Genomic DNA, 26,074 nt, shown 5'->3' with positions numbered 1-26,074 from the left:
CTGTAACAAATACATATGGCAGGAAGACCGTCGGTGATATTACATTCCCGTCCAATTCAACCTATTCGGATAGACTGTACCTCTGGACCCATGCCAAGGCAACGTGATTGGAGACTGACAATAACAATAAAATGTAACCCAAAATGTTTTACGAATGTGTCAGATTATTTGTTCATATTACAGTCGGTGTAACTACCTGAATTACGAACTTCCTCTGGTCGTTTAACACGTCATTTGTGTTTTTTTGCATGACTTACGTTTGTATATAAATAGTCGGGTTTGGGTAATCGCACTAAATTTTAACGTGAGGTTAAAAAAAAAAAAAACCTGCATGTGCTCTCTGCTAAACATTTAAATGACGTGTGTCTAGCTCTCCTTATTTTAACTTGGTTGTTTCAAGAAGCGCTAAAATGTTGGTCTGATTCGAGCAATATTTAACTTCTAAAACATGCAAATGGTTAATTAAAAAAAAAAAAGGATCGAGCCGCTTTGGCTGTTATGCATATGATAAAGTGAGACGTCCAGGTATTAATCCACCCCGTCATCAACCCATGCACTCTTGTTTACGATTTAAACAGTCCAGCAAGTTCTGCGTGTATTTTAAATCTTGCGTAAACTTATTATTATGGTTTTGTAACAAAGTCACCCAATCCCACCCCCTAAGGCATCACTGTAAGCGCAACGTTAATAGGCTCGCTCAAGTGCCTGTCACAGTATCGTCCTATTGCAGTGGATGTTATTGAATCAGTCGCTGTTCTAGTTCAGACGTACGGTACGTGCCTGCTTATGTTGTTGTATGCCAGTGTTTATGCTGGATAGGGAAGGGAAACGTACTTCAGAAGATGTCTGCTTCCATAGCAAGAGCCACAGTTAGAGCTGTCAGCAAGAGGAAACTGCTAGCTACAAGAGCAGCGTTAACTTTGGTAAGTGTATTGTTATTTTACTCCTTAAATAAGACTGAGTATGCTGTGTTGCTAGAAGTTACGCGTACTTACTGTACCCTTTGGAGACTGGAGGGGGAGGGGGAGTTTGTCCCTGAAATGTGACATTGCATATTAGTGTTGTGCCCACATTTATTGTTTGACAAACTAAAGATTCAAGTAGTAAAAATATGACAATTTAGAGCAAATGATAGGTTGTTTATTTTTTTCTAATACATTACAATAATAATAATAATAAAACAATTGTAGTATATTTGTATGCTTGATTAAATAAAACAAGAACGCCAATAAGGCACGTAACTAGGACAACAATGTGAATAAATTACATAGAAACAATGTGGGAAGTATAACACTATTAAAAAAAAAAAACACTAGCAAAAAAAAAAAAAGTAGTAGAGTATTTATCTTTAACCTACACTGTTGTTCTGAGTACTAATGATAGTGTTGGGACCAGTAGATAAGATACTGTTAGTTAGTACTGTTACTAGTGAAGGGGAGTTTTCAAAGTAAAAGTTGTAATCGGATATTCCAGGATGGCAGTTTGAAATGTTCTGGAATAAATCTGATAATACAAGAGCAGTTAATTGGCTTAAGGATCTTGCAAAAATTAGTATTGTTAATTTGAAATCTGTCCCAAGCAACTGTGTGGTTGGTAAACATAAGCACACACTGCATTTTTAAGGATTAGAGAGTTTACAGCTTGCCCTACAGTGTTCAAATTTAACTTCTGCCCTGCACCCAGTCTGGGGTCTCAGAAGTGTATATTATTGAAATTAGCAGTGCCATGAATTTCAGCAGTCAGGCCTGTAGGTTTAAGGTGTTCATGCAACTATAGCCGCTTTCACACTGGCACTTCTACACGGGTTAATCTGGGTCCAGCGACCCACCTCAGGATGTGGATTGACACGCTTTGACCCGGGTTGAGCGAGATAAAATGCATGATGGCCGTTCGTAACCTGACAAAAGAACAAACAGCCATTCCTGCGTGAAGGTTTCACTTCAGTAAAGAAAGTTTTGTTTATTGTTTAGCCATGTTTTTTGTTGATTGAGATGCACCATGAGCCAGGTTGCAGCAGGGGTGAAGAACCATTTGCGCTAATCAAAATTTAGGCCGACGGTGGTTCAATCCAGAGAAGCTTGGATGGAAGAATCAGTTAAAAGTTTCTTCCGGGGCACTGATACGCACATTGTTTACTAGCATCTGTCACCCAGGTCAACCCTGCTTTATCAAAAGCAGTGTGAAATCGCATAGGTGACCCGCATGACACCGGGTCCTGACCCGGGTAGGTTCCAACCCGAATAGAGCATGCTACTGTGAAAGGGGCTTATGACGACTGATAACTTCAATTATACTCTGAACTTAAGGGTAGTTCCAACCCTATTTGTTGTGTCACACTTTAGAGTTTAGGGCTGTAACAAAGGGTACATTTTGACATTTGACGGTTTGGAACTCATTACCAAAGGAAGGTTTGAACCTTCTATGGTACTAATTTGCAACTGCAGCGGCAAAACAAAGCGCTATTCCAAGCAGGTTGTCAGTCATAGTCACATTTTACTACGTCTACTACTGTTACTATTATTATTATGATTATGAACGTAGGCTTGTCAAGTGACCCCAGAGATTGGGTTGGCCTCTGATACATCAACAGGCACAGTTTGCATTCAAATCATTTTTTTTTTTTTTTGGGTCGTCTGGGCATTTAACAAAAAAAATCCCAAACAGCAGAGGGATTTTGAGACATTTCAAACATATTCTACTGTAGCACTTCTCTAACATTGTTTTGTACACTAGGTATACGGTACATATTTTACTGAAGTACTACACCCCTCACCCCACCCCTCAGTGCTTTGGCATAATATACCCTGCTCCATACACAACAGTGGCGCCATACAGAGTTCCTACATATAACGATTTGGTAGTAGATTTTAATACAACATTTGTTTAAGTAATATGCATTATACAGATCAAAAGATTTTGCATGCAAGTGACATTTAATGTGTGATTTTATACACACACGATTTCTGTTAACAGAATAAAAAAAGAAAAATAGTGCTTGAATGCTGCTGACAAACCTTTGAATGTTTAGAACTAACTTTGAATTCCTGGCTAGCGAACAAACCTTTGAACACAGCCCTAAGCACTAGTTTAATTTAGGTTGCTTATGTTCAATGTATAACCCATTCTCTGTATAAAGAAATAAACCTTTGAAGGTTCATCAAGTTATATTCTTGCACTGTCTGTTTTTTTTTTTTTACTCTGTTAACAGAAACTCTTTGACAATGTGTGAATACTATAAATCGCACATTAAATGTCACTTGCAAAATTTGATCTTTTCATTTGTATAATGCTTATTATGTAAACAAAAGTTGTTTATTAAAATCCACTACCAAATTGTTGCAACTCTATATGGAACCACTGCCTTGTATGGAGCAGGGCATAGTATACCAAAGCACTGGTGGAATACCTGTAGCGGTTGTAGTGCTTCAGTAAAATATTCAATGTGTAGTGAATACCCAGTGTAAGAGAAGTGCTACGGTAGAATATGCTTGAAACATACAAAATATATACACTAACAGTGATAATTTAAATTTTGAAAACAGAACTGACCTCAGTGTCTTGAAACCTGTCTGTTATTTGGGATTTTTTGGTTAAATGCCCAGACGATCAAAAAAAAAAAATTGAATGCAAATTGTGCAAGCGACTCTTATCATGGAGGAACTTCAATCTCTGGGATCACTTGACAAGCTTATTATTATTATTATTATTATTATTATTATTATTATTATTAATAATCATATTTTTAGCAGTAGTAAAATGTGACCGTGACTGATAACCTGCTTGGAAGGGTGACTGTTAAATAAAGCTTTGTTTTGCCTAAGTCAGCTGCAGTTGGTGCTGCTGCAATGCAAGCTATATATATATATATATATATATATATATATATATATATATATATATATATATATATATATATATATATATATATATATATATAATATCGCAAGCAGCATCAATTACATGTAAATAAACAATGTGTGTTTTTATTTAAATTATAATTACATGATTTCCTTTATGTATAACATATTTTTAAACTACATGTGAATGTTTGTTTGTTTTATTCAATTTATATGGATTACCTGTAAAGTAATAGGATTTTCAATCAAATATAAACAAGTAGCTATGGTGACGTCGCCAGGAAAATTATGCAAATTTGTACTATTGAAGGTTCGAACCTTCCTTCGGTAATGTGTTCCGAACCTTCGAAGGTCAAAATTTATGTTGTTGCCGTTGCCATAAAAACAATCTGTTGACTGACAGGTTTGAAAGTTGTACTTGCAGGATCCCTTTGGCTGTGTGAAATGGTTATGACGGTATTAATATACCACCATAGATTTGTACAATTTTGTGCTGTGTGAATGGGTATTTTAAATAATTTTTTAAACGTCTCTGAGATGGCTCAATAGCGGCATTGGTGTGTGAAAGTGGTATAAGTTCTGTTCCTAAAGATTTTTAAATTTTTTTTTTTTTTTATTGTCTCAGTCCTGAAATTCTAGGTGATGGGAAATATTTTTAGAATAAATGAATAGTTAGTTATTATTAGGTTAAACTGTTTTGTTTCTTTCTGTGGCCAGTAATTGGCTTTATATATGAATCCTAAGCAAAATTACAAAGCATCCTACACTTTGACCTTAACTTAAGTTTAGTGGCTTTGGTGCCCTCTACAAATGTATTGAAATAAAAGCCATTTTGGCCTTGCCCTTTATGTTGCAAGTTTAAAGCCCTGGTAATAGCTTGTAATGTTTGTCTTCATTTCTATCACTAGCTTGAAGTAATTAATAATAATTTTAGTAATGGTTATGGCATTTTATGTCAAATATAACCTTGTCAATGTTTTTTGCTCTACTAAGACAATGTCATCCACATGCTATTTGATGGAGAAATGTTCTTAATTGATTCATGAGATTGATTAGTATTGTTTTAAAAAATAACAAAATTATAAATTATTTTGATGTTACTGGGTAACATTAATAATAAGGGTATTATCCTAGTGTCAACATACAATGGCTTGCAAAACTATTCAGACCCCTGACCAATTCTCTCATATTACTGAATTACAAATGGTACATTGAAATTTTGTTCTGTTCGATTTTTTTTTTAAAACACTTAAACTCTGAATCAATTATTGTAAGGTGACATTGGTTTTATGTTGGGAAATATTTTTAAGAAAAATAAAAAACTGAAATATCTTGCTTGCATAAGTATTCAACCCCCACACATTAATATTTGGTAGAGCCACCTACTTGGGGTAAGTATGTACCAGCTTTGCACACAGTGTCGGAGTGATTTTGGCCCATTCTTCTTGGCAGATTTGCTCCAGGTTATTCAGGTTGGTTGGACGACGCTTGTGGACCGCAATTTTCAAATAGTGCAACAGATTCTCAGTGGGATTGAGATCAGGACTTTGACTGGGCCACTGTAGGACATTCACCTTTTTGTTCTTGAGCCATTCCAATGTTGCTTTGGCCTTGTGCTTGGGATCATTGTCCTGTTGAAAGGTGAATTTCCTCCCAAGCTTCAGTTTTTTAGCGGACTGAAGCAGATTCTCTTGCAGTATTTTCCTGTATTTTGATCCATCCATTATTCCTTCAATTGTAACAAGATGCCCAGTCCCTGCTGATGAGAAGCATCTCCACAGCATGATGCTGCCATCAGCAGTGTTAGGTTTGTATCAGACATAGCGCTTTGAGTTTTGGCCAAAAAGCTCTATCTTGGTCTCATCTGACCACAAAACCTTTTCCCACATCGCAGCTGGGTCACTGTTATGCCCTCTGGCAAACTCCAGACGTGCTTTCAGATGGTACTTTTTGAGTAATGGCTTTTTTCTTGCCACCTTCCCATACAGGCCAGTGTCATGCAGAGCTCTTGATATGGTTGACTGGTGCACCATTACTCCACTCCCAGCCACTGAACTCTGCAGCTCCTTCAAAGTGATTGTTGGCCTCTCTTTGGCTTCTCTCACAAGTGTCCTTCTTGTTTGAGCGCTGAGTTTTGAGGGACAGCCTTTTCTTGGCAGTGCCTGGGTGGTGTGATGCAGCTTCCACTTCCTGATTATTGATCCAACTGTGCTCACTGGGATATCCAAACACTTGGATATTATTTTGTAGCCTTTCCCTAATCTATGCATTTGTATTACTTTATCTCTAACTTCTGTAGAGTGCTCTTTGGTCTTCATTTTCCTTCAGATTCACAGCCTTGCCAGTGATCCTTCAACAGTGGGGTTTTTATCCAGAAAATATGACTTTAATGGTTCACAGGTGGAGGCCAATGGTAAGGTAATTGTGTCCTCGTTAGGGCAATTTCTTTCATTGGTGCAAACTGGGAGCTTCCACAGCACAGGGGTTGAATACTTATGCAAGCAAGATATTTCAGTTTTTTATTTTTCTTAAAAATATTTCCCAACATAAAACCAATGTCACCTTATAATAATTGATTCTGAGTTTCAGTATTTAAAAATAAAATATCAAACAAAAGGAAATTTTAATGTACCATTTGTAATTCCGTAATATGAGAGAATTGGTCAGGGGTCTGAATACTTTTGCAAGCCACTGTATGTCACTTCATATTGTGATGTGACCTGGGCAGGAGCCACAAAAAAATAACATTCAATTAAACTTTGGCTGTGTTTTTAAAAATAAATAAATACAGGAAAGTTACGCAAAGATAAATACTCTGAATTGGCACAGTCATTACCCACGAAATATCTGTTTCTTAATAATAATAATAATAATAATAATAATAATAATAATAATAATAATAATAATAAAAAAAATAATAATTTGTGACTTTTTTTTTTTTTGCTGCTGGAAGCTGTCTTCCAAAAGTATGTTCATTTTAAAACATATCTGATACTGCACAAGGTTCCCTGTCTTGCTGTCACCCAATAGAGGAACAGGTTGGTTTATGACCGTAAAGAAGGCTTTAAATAGGGGCTATTTCATTGTCCAGGTGAAATGACTAAGGATAGTCAAGACTACCTGAAAAACAGGCAAAATTGTTTCTTTAACCTAGTGAAGTACCAAATACTATGCTTTAAATTAAAATATGTGTTTGCTGTAACGTTTCTTTGAAAACTGTATTTGAGACCTACAGAGTGAATGGTAGTGCATGATAGTCAGGATGTGTTTGGTAAAGCTACTTTAAGTTTGCACTTCTGGCTTTCAACATTTACAAACCCAAATTTAACACAGTCTATTTGAATGACACTACAATTAAAATGGATCATGCAGTTCTGTATTGAAAAAATGTCTTGTTTCCCTTTGTGTGTTTAGACTCCTGCAGCAGTTAACAAAATAAAGCATCTTCTTCAGAACAAACCTGACTATGTAAGTATTTTTAACATATGTTTTAGTAAAATGTGTGCAAAGCAGGTTGACTACCAGTCTGCATTAACACAAGCAGTGCAAGGGTGTAGTGCAAGGGTTACTTCTCTGTTAAATGAGCTGAGAGCAGCATCTGATGAAAGTAGTTGTTACCATGTGCGAAGTAAGTGCAGGCATGTTAGAATCTATTTACAATTGTTTATTTTTTTATTTTTTTATCATTGAACAGATTGGGTTGAAGGTCGGTGTTCGAACCAGAGGATGTAATGGTCTTTCATATACTTTAGACTACACAAAGGAAAAGGGAAAAGCAGATGAAGAGGTTGTTCAGGACGGTAAGCCTGTTTATAAGCTAGTTCCATTTCTGAACATATATAATAGCAAAAAAAATTATATATATATATATATATATATATATAGACACACATATATACACACACACACACACACACTTTTATTTGTAAAGTGGTTCTGGTAATATACGCATTGGGTTAGTTTCTGTCTTGTGTCAATAGTCACTTGAAGAGATCCAAATGATGATTTGATATAAAAGGCATAAGCAGTGTTCAACAAAAGCTGGTTACACAGACCCAGAACAGCACTAATCTAAGACTGTTTTACCTAAACTAACATTAGGTAGCCGAATATTGGTGCTAATCAGAGTTTGTGAAACCAAAAAAGACTTTATGCTGAATATTTTACCGACAGGAACTAAGTCAATACATAATTGTAAACCTCTGGGTATCTTATATATATGTATATATATATATATATATATATATATATTTTATATTATTATAAAATGTAATCAAACTCTGTTTTAAATAGTATATAATTTAAAAAGAGATTATAATGGAATATGATTTTTCAATTGTATTAATGTTCTCTTTTTTTTTAAATCAGGGGTTAGGGTTTTTATTGAGAAAAAAGCTCAGCTGACACTCTTGGGGACAGAAATGGACTATGTTGAAAACAAATTATCCAGTGAGTTTGTTTTCAATAACCCAAATATCAAAGGAACCTGTGGATGTGGAGAGAGCTTTAACATCTGAAGAGTCCTGCCTGTTCTGCTGCTGATGTACACTACACAGCATTGCTTCACTACACAGCATTGCTTCACTACACAGCATTGTTTCATGGTGCTTTTTGGACACACGTCGCTGTTTCAAGATAAACAAGTGCATTTCTCAACTACCATTTCCCTTCATGAAGCCAGTAAAGAAAATAACATATTTACTGTTGAATGTATAGTACTATGGTTCATAAAAATATATCCTGCTGAGGCTTACAAGTTACAGAAAATGTAGTGTTTTTAAAAGTACACTTTCATATATAAAAATATTTATCCTCATTGAGACAGTGTATGGTTTTGTTCCCTTTTATTGTTTTTTTATTATTATTTTGTTTGCTCAGCCCTTGTTTTCCTGCATTTTCAGTGAACAATTATTTGTTTAAAAGAAGCCCATGCTGTAAGCCTGTATTCCACCGCTTGAAAAAGCATGGATGTTTTAGCAGTACAGTAAAATTTCACCATGGTCAAGATGTGCTGGTGCAGCTTTCTTTTACATTTAGGTGACGCAGACTAAACACTTTGAGAGACTGGCTTTACATTAGGTACACAGCTGTGGTCTACAATATTTTTGCTCACTTTTCATTATAGGTATGAAAAAAAAAAAACAGCTGCTGAAGCCGAATATCTGGAAAAACATTTCAGACACAGACTTCATGTTGACCATAATTAAGGATACAATCTTGTCACGGTAATAATATGTAAAAATCACAGCTAATAGACAATTTCCCGAAATGATCATGGCTAAGATTTTAACTTTAAAGAAGATATATAATATATTGTAAATTTGTAGTAGTTCACTTTTGATGCTTCTACACTGTTGACAGGTACTGTTAAGCACTGCAGGGCAACTACTGCAATAGCTGCAAATCTGGGTTTCATGCTTCTGCAAAACTGTAAACTGCCCTCCCTGTTAGATTTTGCATTATTAAGGGTATGCAGAGTTATTTTCTGCACAGAAGGCTTCAGTTAATTTAAAAAGTTTGCTTCTCCTTTAAAGATGCGCCCCCTGCTTTCGTGAAATTGTTTGGGATATTGCTTAGAACTTTACTTTTTTGCAGTTCTGTTTATTTAATAATTCATCATGACTTATGCTAACTGCTTTCTTTACCTTTGTCTTGCCACCAATTCAAATGACATGAACTGCTCCCTTCCTAGTGGAAACAAATAGCAAAATCTACGGGTTCCGTGAAAGCCGTGACCACCATGATATAATCGTATCCTTGATATATGAACCCCTTATGTACTCCATATACTCAGACTCTGTAAAAGGATTGTTTTGATTTTGTTGTTACACTCCTTACTAATGTATACAGTTCACATTAGCTTTCAAGTATATGGTTTTGTAGGATTTAATTCATATACAGATTAAAATTACTGTGCAGTTTTCAGGGACCAAGGGTTTGATCATTATTTAACTAACCTGTGGAATTAAAAAAAAAAAAAAAAAAAAAAAACCTCTCCGGATTTAAATAAAAATAATAATAATGTATTTATTGGATTTTCCCATTTTGAGTAGCAGGGCATAAAACAGTTTTATTTATATATAATGTTATGTTATACAATACAAATTTCTTAGAGTTGTTTGAATGAGAGATCATTCAATATCAGCAAGAGACTAATAATCACAGTTAAGTTTAAAATGTGTTTTTTTAATGTGTAAAAGCCACCCAATTAAATAGTTACCTGAAACTCAGGAAGAACAAAGTGCAAAAACTAATTTATCTTAGTAATATTAATTAATCATTATTTGACAGCATAAAGTTTGTATTTTTCTTATTTAGAAATATGAACAACAATTTGACTCGGAAGAAAACGTTTTCTTATAAAAAGTTTAGTTTTCTTTCTGCAGAAAATATTATTTACACATTCAAACAGTATTATTTCATGTCTGATATTAGTTGACACCTGAACTCAGATAACACTATGTAACACAATTTTTGTTCCTGGGTAGTAAGTGTTATTTCCTAATTGCTTATGCCTCAAGTATAGAAAATGGCTATTATTCCCCACAAACTTTAGAAGTGAGTAGTTTTTTGAGATTTACGATTATACTGTATTTACAGTATAATCGTAAATCTCGAAAAACTACTCGCTTCTAAATCTTTTGTAGTCATTTTTGTATTACTTTAGTATAAATACATGTTAATTTGGATTCATATGTTGTTTTTTTCTGACTTTATGTGAACGAAAAGACACACATTTGCCCGTTTTCCCATTGGAAATAGTGATATTTTGAAATATCACTGTCCTGGTCACAAAAGCAAAGTTTGTGGGGAATAATAGCCATTTTCTATACTTTTGCATAAGCAATTAGGAAATAACACTACCCAGGAACAAAAAAAAAGAAAAATTGTTACATGGTGTAATTAGATGTTTGCCTCAGTATCTCATTAAAATAAATAAACAATTCAGTCAGTCTAATGATTAAATAAAGTTATTCGACTGACTTATTATTATTGAGAACTGCAGTAAATACCCAGTGGATGAACACTGCTGTGTTACTTTCCATTAGCCTTTTTTATTCTTTCTTCGCTAACAGCCTGGGTGGCTGTGGGCAGTTGCTGAAATTATATAAAATTCTAAGCTAATTTGGTATCTGCCCGCTGCAGCTGAGCACTTCGCCAACTGCCCGATTTCGGCACCACTCCATAACAACATATATACTACATACAACGAGTACAACGGTCTGTGCTTGTATATTGTATGCACTGCAATAGTATATAAGAAAATATAAAAACCTTGCTTCAATGCTGTAAAATTTGCAGACAATAACAAGAATGTAATACCTCTTCTAATCAGAATGTAATAAACAAATGATTTTCTTTGAAAAAGTGTAATTGATTTTAACTGTGTGTGTTGTTTTATTTTTAGCTTGGTGTTATACCTTTAGAATTGTAACTTGTGCAATATTTATATAGATATGAATTGTCATATTAAATCAATAAAGACAGTTGTGAGTGATTATGTGCCTTTTTTTTCTCCACTGACCAACCTTCTAGTCTATTGCATTAGACAGAATGAGGTGTTCTCAAGGACCTTTTTATCTTTGAACCATAAGGCTGACCGTACATATATGACATGGGCAAAGTGCCCACAGTGGAAAAATTGGTCCTAAATGTATTGTGTATTTTATTAAAAAATGTCAGATTCTTAACGAGTAACACTAGTGGCAGAAGATTGTTTTAATGATAGGGGTACATGATGTGAAATGATCTTTTAGATGAAGGCAAGCTTTAATGCTGGGTGATAACTACTCTAGGGAGACCTTAACTAAGTAAAACTAAAGTCATGTTCATGTGAAAAACAGTTGGGTTTCTTTAAAATTGTACAGATGTAATGCAAGAACACCATGTTGTTCTTCTGCAATACATACAGGGGAAATACAAAGCCTTTTTTTTTTTTTTGTATTGCCTAATACTTAAAATCCTACAAACGATTTTAAGTATAACTAAAGCCAATTCCACAGTGGGAGGCTGAACTCCCACCTAACTCCACTTTATGCTAAACATGCTAAAAGTGTTCTATTTAGATTCAAAGACAGTCTGCTTCTTGAACTGGGTTAAAAGTGATTACAATTCTGCAATCAGATTAAAATGTACACATTTTACACAAATAATTATAGTGTACCTATTATTTTTATTTATTTTTTTAATCTAATTCGGAGACATTGCTAGGGTGCTGGTCTCTTGTGGTAGGAACAATGATTTGCTTCATTATTATTCAGTGTTTCCTGTGATTTTCTTTTTCACCTGCCAGTTTTACTGTCATTTGAATTGAAGCTAACTGGAAAAAATAAAAGCCTTGACTGTTGAATTTATGTTCAGGTGCAACAAGCAGCTGTTTAAGTGGAGGATTATTTAGCAAGCTTCCATGAGAGTATAATGAAAGCTAAAAGCGTCAGAGATGGTGGCTTTGCCACAAGATCTGACATAATCTCTTATAGTGCTTTTCACTTCAACAAGATGAAAAACATTTTGTACTATTGCAATTAGCACCTTTTAGTTTTCTGTAAACAGCTGGGTGCTTTACCTTTTCTAATTTCTAGGCTTTCAGTTTTGTGTGCTGATGGTGTTTCCATGATGTTGTCACGTCCGTAGAGACATTTAACTGTTTGTAGGCTTGGATTGTGGATTATTATTATTATTATTATTATTATTATTATTATTATTGGTCATTTAGCAGCTTTTATCCATAGTGACTTGCAGAGACTAGAGGGTGAACTATGCATCAACAACTGCTGCTACAGAGTCACTTACAATAGGACCTCGGTTTTTACATCTCATCCACTTGACCTATTTTAATGAACACTCCTTCTCTTAAATTGAAATATTCTTCTGTTAAGATAAGTACAGTGTGGGTTTATTTCATTGGCTTGCCATGGTTTACCACCCCCAGTTGAAACTAAACTAACTTGTGGCACTGTATAGTTGAGATTCAACAGAAATGTGAGATTAAATACATTATCGCAAGCAGAAATGGATGATTTCTAGTATTTCTTTTGTAAAAAGAGACGCTGTAATGATCCTAAACTGTACAGCAAGTAGCAACAAATATCCTTATGGCTCTGTGTATTTTCTATCTGCCCCAACATCAGAACCAGTTGTTTGCAGGAATAGATGTGAATAATAATAAATAACAAATGTTTCAACTAGAAGTCTTTCTCTGTCTTAAATGTCTTCTACTTGACCTTGAGACTTCTTCACATATTGTTTGTTATTTAATCTGTGAACTGTTTCTAAATGTAGCAGTATTGAGTGTTTAATAGTTGTGGATGATAGTTACTAAAGAAAATGAAAATGTGGGTTTTCAGGTTTGTTTCCTCCCAAGGAAATCATCTTCAATATCTCAGGCAGTCATTGTGTTAGTGATGTCACTGTGTTGCAATGGTGTCATTCCACCCATAGCAACATGGTAAAACCATTGTTTGTTGTAGTGTGACAGTATAAACTTCATCACAATATGTTTCATCCATCTATTCCAGTGCCTCCACCCAGCTGGGGATTATAAATGGCACCCAGTTGAACCAATCACACCATAAACTGTGGAGTGATATAAATTGCATTGCTAATGACAGGCTAGACAGGATGTGGTTTTAATCCCACCTGTTCACATTTTGCTCTCTGTCTCTATTATCTCCATCAAGAGTCCAAGCAGCATACTGCAGTGTTTAGTACTGAGGCACAAATAGGTAGGAAGCTATGTTGTGTGTGTTGTTGGGAGGGGTGGGGGCATGGGCGTCTGCAGGTAGGTGCAAGAGGGGCACAAGATACTCAAGAGTGTACCTTTCTCAAATATAGTAAAACAAATACTTAACCAGTGGAGCATAGTTCAGATAAATCTAGCCAAAATTACTTCCCCTTTGTCTGCAGTCAAAGCACTTTTTTAAAATTAAGTCAAGTTCTATTCAAACCCGATTGGTTTAGATCAGGGGTCTCCAATCCTGGTCCTGGAGAGTTGGTGACCCTCCTGGTTTTTGTTCACAAATGTACACTAAATTAATTAATTGGATAAGTCAAGCTTCTAATAAACACTTAATTGGTTCAATTAAATAATTTAGGGTACAGTTGGAACAAAAACCATGAGGGACACCAGTCCTTCAGGACCAGGATTGGAGACCCCTGGTTTAAATAATCCTTGAAGTTATTATTATTATTTTTTAAATTTACAGTCAGCACTCTACTGTCTGGCCTCTGGTTCTGGCATAGGCCTCACAATCAGCCATAATAAATGTTCTCAAGAATTTTGACATAAAATCTGTAATGAATTCCCATGAGGTCATCTGGAGATACATGAATGATTTATGGGAATGTTGTACTGTGCACTTTTCATATAATAAGTTGTTTTAAAATAGCCTGTTAACAGCTGCTAATAAAATAAAATAAAACACTTAAACATATACCCAAATCTTTAGTATCACAAAAAGTAAACTTTTACTAAAGTTTGTTGTGTGGGAGGCAGCAGTCTTATTTACTGTTCCTTTGCACTGTAACCTACAAAATAGAAATTACAGAAGAGCAATAGAGCCATACCTTGCCATACCTATGTCGAGCATTTGCATTGAATACTCACGTAGCAGCATCAGAGATATTTATATGCGGACATTAATAAACAAGAATGTTTGCGCTGACTAAGTGTTATTATTCCACTATATTATTTCATTTATGCAATGCTTTGGATATTTACTGTTCCTTCTGTCCATGCAGTGCAAGAAAGATGTTGAGAGCTTAGCGGCGGCTGGTCTAGTGCAGTACAGAGGCACAGAGTATAGAACTTTGGTAACAAAACTGAGGTGTGTTGTGTTAAAACGGAACCATGGCACATAATTTGTGTCGAATTCAATTGTGATGCAAGTTTCACCTGGGTCTGTAGCTGACTGATTGGCAATATGTTTAGCAGTCTAACTGGTCTGCTTAGGGTATATTAACATGGTTTTAGTCGGATCTGTGCTGTTGTAGCGTAATAAATGAATTCCTATTTGTGTTCCAATTGGCTGAAACAACCTTAAGCATTCTGTTCCTGATTTATGGTATGTTTTCTGTACACTCTGTGCCCTTGAGATACATGATCTGCACATAGAACTACTGATGCTGAAAAAATACACTGGATTTAATATGGAGGTCAGGGTTATCTGGGTTGCACTCCTCCCTCTCTTGTGCATTTCTTGACAATCTGGAGAATGAAGGTTCATCAGAATGACATGGCGTGTTTCTTTGTGCTCACCCACTGCATTCAACTCATGTAGCTACAGTGTCTATGGTGCTCATTTGTTTTGTGTTTATGATCAAGTACAGTTTACAATGCCTCCTGACACATAAGGCAGCCTTACGTTTAATCTGATTCAACCTTAGCTAGGTAACGGCTCATTGCTGTGTCCTGGGGTAGCATGTGCTTCCCTTTGCTAAATTTGCTACCAGTAGAAAATGTATACTTAACAAATTGTCACTTATATTATATGCACATGTAAAGTGTGTTTGTAGGACTGTAAGATTGGCAGGGATGGGGTTAAATCTGTAATTAATGCTAATTGAAAATTTGGGCTGTGAGATTGACACAAAGTCTAGTTCTCCTGTGTTATAAAATACCATCCCATGGATAGAAAAAACTTCAATGTGACCTTCCTGGCAAGGTGGCACCTCCAAACACAAAGCTATTTGTCAAGAGTATCACAAATGACAGGGAGTATCCTACTCCATAAATAAGTTCCATTTTATGGTGGTTGGATCATTTCAGTTGGTGCCTGTGTAACAGGATGGGGGCTGGATGCAAACCTGTAACCCTGCACACCATAAGTGATCGTCGTAACCACTATGCAAAAGAGCCAGACTTATCTGCATTCATGGTTTTAGAGCTTTTAACCTCATCTCATCTCACCGACAGTTGTCAGGACACAATCTTTGATGGCAGTGTATCACACAACACTGCCCATTGCACACACACACGTTCTGCACGTACTGTTCCACACAGCAAGGTCTGTTTAGATAGCAGCGTATCTAATACAGCCACTATTTATATTAATCCCTCTGCTGATTTACTGACCCTGTTATTAACTACATTAAAAACAAATTAATATATTGAAAATAAGGTTTATGAGCTGTAGGAAGGTTTTTTTTTTTATTAATGTAATTGTAACCAACACAATAATTCCCTACATTTGATCTGTTTTGCACTTACATTAGCTAATATGTAGGTCTCAGATGTTTCATTTTGAAAGAATCATGTTACTTTTTTAATGTCATCATCAGAGTACAAGTACAGTAGGACAGGTGCATGGTCGGAATCCATCATGATAAGCGATCAAGGCACAAGTCAAGGAAATAAGAATGAAGATACAGAATTGTCATCATACTCTTGCAAGGTAATCATACTGTAGAATGCAGTTGAGAGGCTGTTTGACAGTAAAACCAATTAGGATTGATTAATGCAAATTGGAAAATACTTGTTCTATGTTTCCCACTCTGCCTTTCACTTTTCATTGGGATTCCAATCCTACCTATGCTTTGATAAAGCAATACATTTTGGATTGCCAAACACCATAGAGTTCATTAACATAGCAAAAGCACTGTACCTGAGTCAAGTGATATGGTTAAAAAAAAATTAAGAGCCTAAGACAAGGAAAGACCAAACACTTGTCATATAATATCTATAACTAGAGGTCGCATTAGGTGTACTAGCAGACTGTATCCACTGGGAACACTTTTATCTCCTAATAAATTCAATACACCATTTGTTTATCACTTGAGTATATGGAATTCTGGCTGTGCTGTCATAATTTAGTTTGTCAATTTGAAATTACGTGTCTTCTCTACAGGTATCAGATTTGTTGTCAATGATTAGTTTGAGAAGTGGGCATCAACAGTCCATTTGTGAACAGAGCATGGCCTTGGCTTTCAACTTTTCAAGAAATGCATTTAGAGAATTCATAGCCGAAGAGGAAACAGAAAGAGAAAATAATTACAGATGCGTTGATGTGTTTTCCAAACATATCCACGTTTTGTCAGCATCTCAAACCAAGAAAGGTTGTGTTAGACAACAAACGCACAAGCAAAAAAATGTTTCACAAAAGGATGCTGTGCATCATGAAAGCCTTAACTTTATTTCACGAAAAGAAAGCATTTTTCTACCATATGTTGCTTCTGGGAAAAATCTTATTCAGTCAACGTCATTGTTTTCAATACAAGATATGTTTAACAAGAAGGAAATATCAAGCAAGATGTTGTGTCATGGAACAAGGCCACCGAAACCGGGAACTGAAATACCCTCAAAGCCCCAAAGCTCAGTTCCAACAGGTACATTATGTACATGCACACATATGTTACAATATAGACAACTTTGTAATATCTTACAGCAATGGAAATTGCTGGTAATTGTTGTCTTGCTATTATTAGTATGACATGTCATACTGCAAATTAACGCATGTATCCTAGCAACTGCATTTACACAAGGACTACGTGCTAATACATGACCTGAAGGTAGGTGTCATAGGGGTACATTTTAATGATTTGTAGTAATTCTGCGGTATTTCCTGCAGGATGATTTATTTATCTGTTTATTAACATTACTACTAAAAGAGAGATTTATACCTTTTAGTGCATCTATTAACTCTATCTGTTCAGATCAATAAAATAAACCCCACGGTTATGATAGGCACTGTGTTTTTTATATATTAAATATGCTCTAGGTGCTGCACACTTTGAAGATTTGAAAGATCTACAGTGGAAACTTCGTAGCGATGATCAGAAGAAAACAAAAGCTCCAGCAGTTAAAAAAGAAGAACCAACATTAGTGAAAAGGAATCTAGGCAGAGAATGTATTGTTCCGTTAATTAGCAAAAATAATATCTATTTTACAACCTACAATCATAAATGACATAAAATGTTTAAACAGGTATATTTGTGTGTGTGTGTGTGCTTTTTATTAAACTAGCAACCAGAAGAAAAATTCAGATTTTGCAGTTCAGGGCTTTTTAAGGTTTTATTTTATTTTATAAAGCCATGTTTATAGATCAGTGACACAGTCACATGAGTATACCAAAGAAGGTTTTACTCTATTAACATTGCAAACCATTTATTTAAAAATGTTATATAAAATAACAGGCAAAACATATTTATTGTATGAAGTTTTACAAAAGCAGAGGTTTAGATTGTAATGACTTTAGTGCCTCTGCATCACTTATGCAATACTGCAGATGATGTCAATTGGCATCCCCAGTCCAGGTTGGATTTTCACCTTTGCAGTTCGACAGGTGTAGCATAAATATGTAGCCTTTCCCATTTTTGCACAGTATTTTTTGCAGTTTTACCATACTTCTCCCATGGTTATACTATAAATTTACCATACTTTACCCATATCTTGCTGTTCTGTACAATGCTTAGCTATGCTTATCACACTGCTGTGCTTTTCCCATGATAAACTGTCATAAGGGTTTTCATTCTGGAAGGGTTAAGATGATAGATGATATATGTAACATATGTAACTAATACCTTTATCTAAAGACAAGGGAAACTGTTTATGCTGTAGAAAAATAATAATAATAATAATAATAATAATAATAATAATAATAATAATAATAATATAAATAAATAAATAAATAAATAAAAACGTAAAATAAACATTTGACAAGATTTTTAGTTTAAGCACGCTTTGAAATCCAAATGTGTGACTGAATCAAGTTGTAGATACTCATTAATAAATTCATGTTAGAAGGAGCTGTGGCAAAGTGGGTTGCAGTGCGCAGGTGTAGTGGTGATGTGATTACGAAACAGAAGACAGACAACAAAGTTCATGATCCAAACTGGTTTTATTTTTATAATCCTGGTCTGGTGACCACAAAGATTAATCCCAGGCAATACACAGCAATGTGTGTTGCACTGCTCCAAAACAACGGGTCGCAGCCTCGAAATAATAAGACACAGTTTGTAAATAAACACAGTAGAACTCACACAAAGACACACGTTCACAAGTCCAGAATGAGTGCTATAGTGCTCGTGGTGCAATACGATAATGGAAGTAATACTATGGGACACAAGCAGGTGGTCCAGAATAGAGTGCTGGAACTGAACAAGGCAATGTGTGTTCCCTGCCGCAGACACACTGAACCTTGTTGTGGCTGATGCAGCCAAGTCATTTGTACTCTCTCTGAGTTTTTTCGGCATTCTTCAGTGCCTTTACAACCTCTTCAGCTCCTTAGTACAGCGCTGGTCAATACTACAAAAGCATGTGAAGCACACAGAAAAGTCTGTCAACAACAAGATGGGAATGCCTGCATTGACAGTGTGAAAGCACTTCACTACCAAATGCATGAAGTGGTGGAGGCTTTAACTGCACTCATTGAACACGCAACAGAGAAGAAGGTTGGGGAGACATTGTCTTCATCAGAGAGCCTGTGTAAGGAGCTGACAACATGGCTGTTCATTCTCTGTGTTGTGATCTGGTACAATGTGTTGTATCAGGTAAACCACATCAGCAAACTCCTGCAAAGCCCCAGTGTGTCGATTGAGACAGTGAAGAGGGAGACTGATGGTGTTAAACAGTTTCTCCAGGAACACAGGGATGGTGGACTTGCCTCAGCCCAGATAGCTGCAAGAGAAATAGCTGAGAAAATGCAGATAGACATGACATTCCCAGTGGAGAGACAGAGAAGAACAACTCGCCAGTTCCTCTATGAAGGCACACCAGAACAGCGCTTTAAGCAAGATTTTTTCCTTCCCCTGGTTGATATAACACTGAACAGTGTCAGTGAGAGGTTCACACAGGTGGACCAATTTCTTTCATTGTTTGGATTTTTATATTCAGCAGATAACATTAAGACACACTGAAGGAGTCATGCAGAAACCTGGAGCAGACACTAGGGGACATTAACATCCAGGACTTGGTCCTTGAAGTGAGGGCAGCTGTCATTGTTTTGCCAGGTCACATTTCTTCTCCAGCAGAAATGCTGGATTACATCTACAAGAATCTGTTGGAGCTGTATGGCAATTTCAGCATTGCCCTGAGTTTACTCTTGACGTTGCCCGTCACTGTCACCTCAGGTGAGAGGAGTTTCTCCTCCTTGAAGCTGATTAAAATGATCCTTGAATATGGAGAACATAATCAAAGCTTTTGCTGAAGCCAAAACCAGGATGGTTAGATTCTGATTGCAGCAAGAGCTACTAGAAGGGAAGAAAATGTCTTTCACTCTCCTATTTTAACTTACAAGAGAACACCTTAGTTCAAATGCACTGTCGATACTGTAGCCACCCTTATAATGACATAGGATTGTGGCAGACACTGGTGTGTGTGGTAACACTAAAATGATCATGACAGGTAGAGGAGGAGGGGCCCCTAAACTGAGCTTTGATTGGGGCCACAAAATTGACAAACCCACCCCTGCATACACTACATAGTGAAACCTCATACACCACATACTGAAATCGCATACATTACATAGTAAAATTGCATACGCTACATAGTGAAATCAGATACGCTACACAGTGAAATCTCATACACTATATAGTGAAATCGCATACACTACATGGTGAAATTGCATACGCTACATAATGAAATCAGATACGCTACACAGTGAAATCTCATACACTATATAGTGAAATCGCATACAGTACATAGTGAAATTGCATACGCTACATAGTGAAATCTCATACGCTACATACTGAAAATTCAAACAAGGTCAGTGACGTCACCTCATAAAATACTCCCGCGTCAGGCAAATGTGTTCATTTCAGTTGCACATGTTGTCAGAATGGAGGGATCGAGGTCTATAGCGGCAGAGCTAATAGAACAAATTTGAACTAGACGGTGAATCATAAATTCTCTTTCAAATGCACTTGATCAAAGGGCATCGGCTGAAGCACGCCCTGCACATACCACTGTCAATTCAGAAATTAAGAATTTGTTTCTTAGGCCTACTAGTACTACATGTCAAACTGCTTGCAAGTCAAATGAAGTTCAGAATATCACGTCCCTGACACATTGAAGAATGGAAGACACACAGCCCTACCACCATTTTGGTTCTTGGCATCCAAGTCAAGGAAAAGATACAGTATATTTTTCAATATCACAAATCACAAATTAAAAGTTGTACTTCAAAACACATGTCTTGCTGATAGCAGTTAAAACAACCACGATTATATTTATTTATTAAATGCATTTACAGTTGTAATGAAATGTATTTCTGCGATTTTTTTTTTCAAGCAAAGTTGCGCAAATAAATATGCTTTGTATTAGGAGATAACAGTAAGTGTGAAAGAGTGTAGGCCTAGCTAACTGTTGCAGGTGTTCTCAGCCGCAATCCTGCCTCTCTGCTTTATATAGTAACTCGTACTTCCCGTGGAACATCGAAAAATTGCACACGACACATTACTTGTTGCATTTCAACATCTTCAGCTTCTTTATTCAAAATGATAGTTCAACAAGCTTTACACACTCTGTTAAGAAGTAAGAGTTTCAAAAGCACCCGGAGCCTAAGCTAAATTCCACCAACTCCCTCAGCCCAAACTTCCCCGTCCCGCGAAATTTAGCTTGACGCTTTTTAAAGCGACAGTGCTCTCTTTCTACCAACTGAAATTATACAGAAAGTAAATAATTAGGGGAGAAATAGCAAGTATATTTCTATACTCCACACTAACGGATGCCTGCAGGCATGTCGCATGTGTTCTTTTTCAATGCTCTTTTGGCTTTTCAATTTTCAAAAATATCGAAACAGTTTTTGCTTAAACGCTCGGTTACATTGGTCATTGGGTTATTTGCTGATAGCCAAATGTAAAGAAAGCAAAGATGAGTAATTAGTTAAAATAATAGCTGTTAACTATGTTGTGATCTAGTTCTAATTAGCCCACTGCTTAGCAACAATTTAAACAAATGCATTTAAATTATCATTAAGTGGTGAAAGGATATAGTAAAGATTATAACTGAATGGTTAGGATGCTGATGACTCCTATGGGATGAAAATGAAGTGCTGTACAAAACGATAAATCAATTACACAGCGTGTTTCTATCCTAGACCGAGCAGCTGTGTAACACCCCATGAAAACTTCTAGAAGGATGTCATTCGCCTGCAAAACCCTGAAGAAAAGAATGTTGTAAAGCATAACAGTAAACAAAACCTGTATGAAATGGGGCCTATTTTGAATGCCTTTGAGTTCTCTAAGAATTGGGACAGTATGACAGTGATGTTCAAATTAAGGGATGCCTTCCATGCAAAAATTCCTGATGGTGTAAGGTAGTGTACTCATAACTTGTTCATAACATTAATATTGTAGGGTTAGGGTTAGCTTTTTTTTTTTTGTATTTTACAGTATGTATTTACACTTCACCCAAGTCAGCCAATATACAGTTATATTTAATATAGCCTTATTTTACTGTATTCATGTTGTAAATATGCATAACAAAGACAGTAAAAGTATAGACTGGTGGTGCAGTTATGTGAAGTGACATAAAAGCTTGATTTCCTTTCTTGCAGTGTGGAGTCCATGATGGGCTGTGGAAACAAGTTGGTCGTCCCAACATTGTCAGGGAATCAAGAGCTAAATGAAAGAATGCTTCACAACGTTTTTGGACAGAAAACGTTATATTTAAAGCCTTCAAGATCACTTAATGTAAGTATCATGTTAATAACTGTATTTTAAAGCAAGGAGCAAGGCAGCTGCACCACTTCGAATGGAAGGTGCTTAATTACATGAACATTAAGTATCTGAATGTCAAAACATCAGTCTACTGTTCTTATGTAATTTTATTGTCATACGAGATATTTTGGTTTGGTACCACAGAACACAAGGTCAACTTGGGACTTGAAAAGGTTAACTAGTCATATTATGTGGTAAGGAGAATGTAATATACACTGAACTAATGCATGCTATACAAAGTAAATACAAAAATGTTTGTGATGTTGTTCATGTATACATTGTTTATCTCTTATTAATCCAAGTCAGAAGATGAAGTTGAGAAAGAGTCTAAAATTGTTCTTCCTGAATCAAGGAATCCCTTTCAAGAGGAAGCCCATGCTTCAACCCATGTGTCAGCATATAGACACGACATACTGCCTGCATCAGCAGACCAGATCGTTGTAATTGTGGAGGAAAATGACAGAATGCCTGCAGAAAACAAAGTATGAAGTTACAACTGCTGTGAATGATGAAATTGCAAATCCAACCCACAGAGCTGTTTTTTCTTCAGAGACAGAACTACTAGTAAATCAAAAAAACATTAGGCAATAAAGGAGAGATCTCTGTGCATTTGCCAATAACAGAATTGTCAGCAGCTTCTGAATATAACACTTACCTTAACCTCATCAGTACCAGCAACGACAGCGATTCTGAGTTCTGTGAAGATTTAAATGAAGGAAGGAGAGCGAGCATTGAGAATCAACTGATGTAAGTGATAACAAATACAATATACAGTGCCTATAGAAAGTCTACACATCCTTTCAAATTTTTCACCTTTTGTTGCCTTATAGCCTGGAATTAAAATGCATTAAAATAGTTGTTTGTTTTTTTTCATTTATCTACACATCCTACTCCACAACTTCCAAGTGAAAAAAAAAAATCTACAAATTTGTAGAAAATTAATTAAAAATAAAAACTGAAATAACTTGGCTGGATAAGTGTCCAAACCCCCCTTGTAATAGCAATCATAAACTAGCTCAGGTGTAACCAATCGCCTTCGAAATCACACACCAAGTGGCCTCCACCTGTGTTAAATTGTTGTAATTCACACAATTTCAGGATAAATTCAGCAGTTCCTGTAGGTTCCCTCTGCTGGGTAGTGCATTTCAAAGCAAAGACTCAACCATGAGCACCATGGCGCTTTCAAAAGAACTCCGGGACAAAGTTGTTGAAAGGCACAGATCAGGGGATGGGTATAAAAAAATATTAAAGGCTTTGAATATCCCTTGGATCTCAGTCAAGATGATTATTAAGAAGTGGAAGGTGTATGGCACCACCAAGACCCTGCATAGATCAGGCCATCCCTCCAAACTGAATGACCGAGCAAGAAGGATATTGATCAGAGAGGCTACCATGAGGCCAATGGCAACTTTGCAAAAGCTACAGGCTTTTATGGCAAAGACTGGTCAAAGTGTGCATGTGACAACAATATCCCAAGCACTCCACAAATCTGGCCTGTATGGTAGGGTGGCAAGAAGGAAGCCATTGCTCAAGAAAGCCCACCTTGAACCCCGTTTGAAGTATACAAAAAAACAGTCAGGAGATTCTGTAGCCATGTGGCAAAAAGTTTTGTGGTCTGATGAAACTAAAATGGAACTTTTTGGCCTAAAAGCATTATTTTTGGTGCCAACCCAACACAGCGCTTCACCCAAAGAACACCATCACTACTGTGAAGCATGGTGGTGGCAGCCTCGTGTTATGGGATGTTTCTCATCGGCAGGGACTGGGGCAGTTGGCAGGATAGAAGGGAAAATGAATGCAGCAAAGTACAAAGAAGTCCTTGCTGACCTGCTGCCCTCTGCAAGAAAGCTGAAACTGGGATGGAAGTTCACCTTTCAGCATGACAACGACCCAAACGTGCTTCCACCAAGTATTAACTCAGGGGGGTGGAGACTTATGCAATTATGATCTTTCAGTTTTGTATTTTTAATATATAATTTTTTTCTCAATAAAAACTTTTTACCAGTGTGGAGTATGGTGTGTACATAAGTGGAAAAAAAATCCTCATTTAAATGCATGAAACCCTGAGGCACTGACACAACAAAATGTGAAAAAAGTTCAAGGGGGTGTAGACTTTCTATAGGCACTGAATATATATATATATATATATATATATATATATATATATATATATATATATATATATATATATATATATATATATATATATATAGCAAAATGAAAATGAAGACCAAAGAGCATTCTACAGAAGTTAGAGATAAAGTAATACAAATGCATAGATTAGGGAAAGGGTACAAAATAATATCCAAGTGTTTGGATATCCCAGTGAGCACAGTTGGATCAATAATCAGGAAGTGGAAGCTGCATCACACCACCCAGGCACTGCCAAGAAAAGGCCGTCCCTCAAAACTCAATGCTCAAACAAGAAGGAGACTTGTGAGAGAAGCCACAGAGGCCAACAATCACTTTGAAGGAGCTACAGAGTTCAGTGGCTGGGAGTGGAGTAATGGTGCACCAGTCAACCATATCAAGAGCTCTGCATAACACTGGCCTGTATGGGAGGGTGGCAAGAAAGAAGCCATTACTCAAAAAGTACCATCTGAAAGCATGTCTGGAGTTTGCCAGAAAGCATGAGAGTGACCCAGCTGCGATGTGGGAAAAGGTTTTGTGGTCAGATGAGACCAAGATAGAGCTTTTTGGCCAAAACTCAAAGCGCTATGTGTGGCGCAAACCTAACACTGCCCATGCCCCAAGACACACCATCCCTACAGTGAAGTATGGTGGTGGCAGCATCATGCTGTGGGGATGCTTCTCATCAGCAGGGACTGGGCATCTTGTTACAATTGAAGGAAGAATGGATGGAGCAAAATACAGGAAAATACTGCAAGAGAATCTGCTTCAGTCCGCTAAAAAACTGAAGCTTGGGAGGAAATTCACCTTTCAGCAGGACAATGATCCCAAGCACAAGGCCAAAGCAACATTGGAGTGGCTCAAGAACAAAAAGGTGAATGTCCTACAGTGGCCCAGTCAAAGTCCTGATCTCAATCCCATTGAAAATCTGTGGCATTATTTGAAAATTGCGGTCCACAAGTGTCATCCAACCAACCTGAACAACCTGGAGCAAATCTGCCAAGAAGAATGGGCCAAAATCACTCCGACACTGTGTGCAAAGCTGGTACATACTTACCCCAAAAGACTTAAAGCTGTTATTGCAGCGAAAGGTGGCTCTACCAAATATTAATGTATATATATATATATATATATATATATATATATATATATATATATATATATATATATATATATACACACACACATGGATATGTAATGTATGAGTTTTGGCAAAATACTAAATTACAACATTTCTTGTGGAAAATCGAAGCTGCCAACTAGAAAACACAAACTGGAGCAACTTTCCATTATTCATCTAAATAGTCAAAAGTTAATGTTTGAATTTGAGCGCTTTTAATCAATTAGATTGAACCCACTGAAATAGTTTATATGCGTTATAAAATCTATTAAATAATGATGGTGTAGCAGGGAGAGATCTGTGCTGACTCTGC

At 36.3% G+C, this 26,074-nt stretch overlaps 2 protein-coding genes across 2 annotated transcripts in view; both read left to right on the top strand.

Moving 5' to 3' along the window:
- The first annotated feature begins 763 nt into the window (after window positions 1-763).
- isca1 (iron-sulfur cluster assembly 1) lies at window positions 764-9,731 on the top strand. Its single transcript, XM_041227177.1, has 4 exons — window positions 764-923; window positions 7,272-7,325; window positions 7,552-7,657; window positions 8,226-9,731. Exons 1-4 carry the CDS (start codon window positions 843-845, stop codon window positions 8,372-8,374), a joined length of 390 nt encoding a protein of 129 aa, XP_041083111.1. The 5' UTR covers window positions 764-842; the 3' UTR covers window positions 8,375-9,731.
- A 10,094-nt stretch (window positions 9,732-19,825) lies between these two features.
- Window positions 19,826-26,074, top strand: part of LOC121326865 (G-protein coupled receptor 54-like) — a 64,294-nt gene continuing 58,045 nt past the window's right edge. Inside the window, exon 1 of the mRNA XM_041270455.1 lies at window positions 19,826-19,922. Coding sequence (XP_041126389.1) covers window positions 19,826-19,922 — 97 coding nt within the window. The remainder of the gene's footprint in view (window positions 19,923-26,074) is intronic.

The sequence above is a fragment of the Polyodon spathula genome, chromosome 2 (assembly GCF_017654505.1).
Source record: "Polyodon spathula isolate WHYD16114869_AA chromosome 2, ASM1765450v1, whole genome shotgun sequence".
In the NCBI taxonomy this organism is placed as follows: Eukaryota; Metazoa; Chordata; class Actinopteri; order Acipenseriformes; family Polyodontidae; genus Polyodon; species Polyodon spathula.
The sequence above is the reverse complement of the archived record's forward strand: the minus strand, read 5'-3'. Positions and strand labels throughout refer to the sequence as shown.

Excerpts from the sequence above, each read along its gene's own strand:
- isca1 (XM_041227177.1), top strand. The coding sequence starts at position 843 with ATGTCTGCTTCCATAGCAAGAGCCACAGTTAGAGCTGTCAGCAAGAGG. Across the intron at positions 7,326-7,551 it reads TTCAGAACAAACCTGACTAT|ATTGGGTTGAAGGTCGGTGT; the intron begins GTAAGTATTTTT and ends ATCATTGAACAG. Across the intron at positions 7,658-8,225 it reads TGAAGAGGTTGTTCAGGACG|GGGTTAGGGTTTTTATTGAG; the intron begins GTAAGCCTGTTT and ends TTTTTAAATCAG.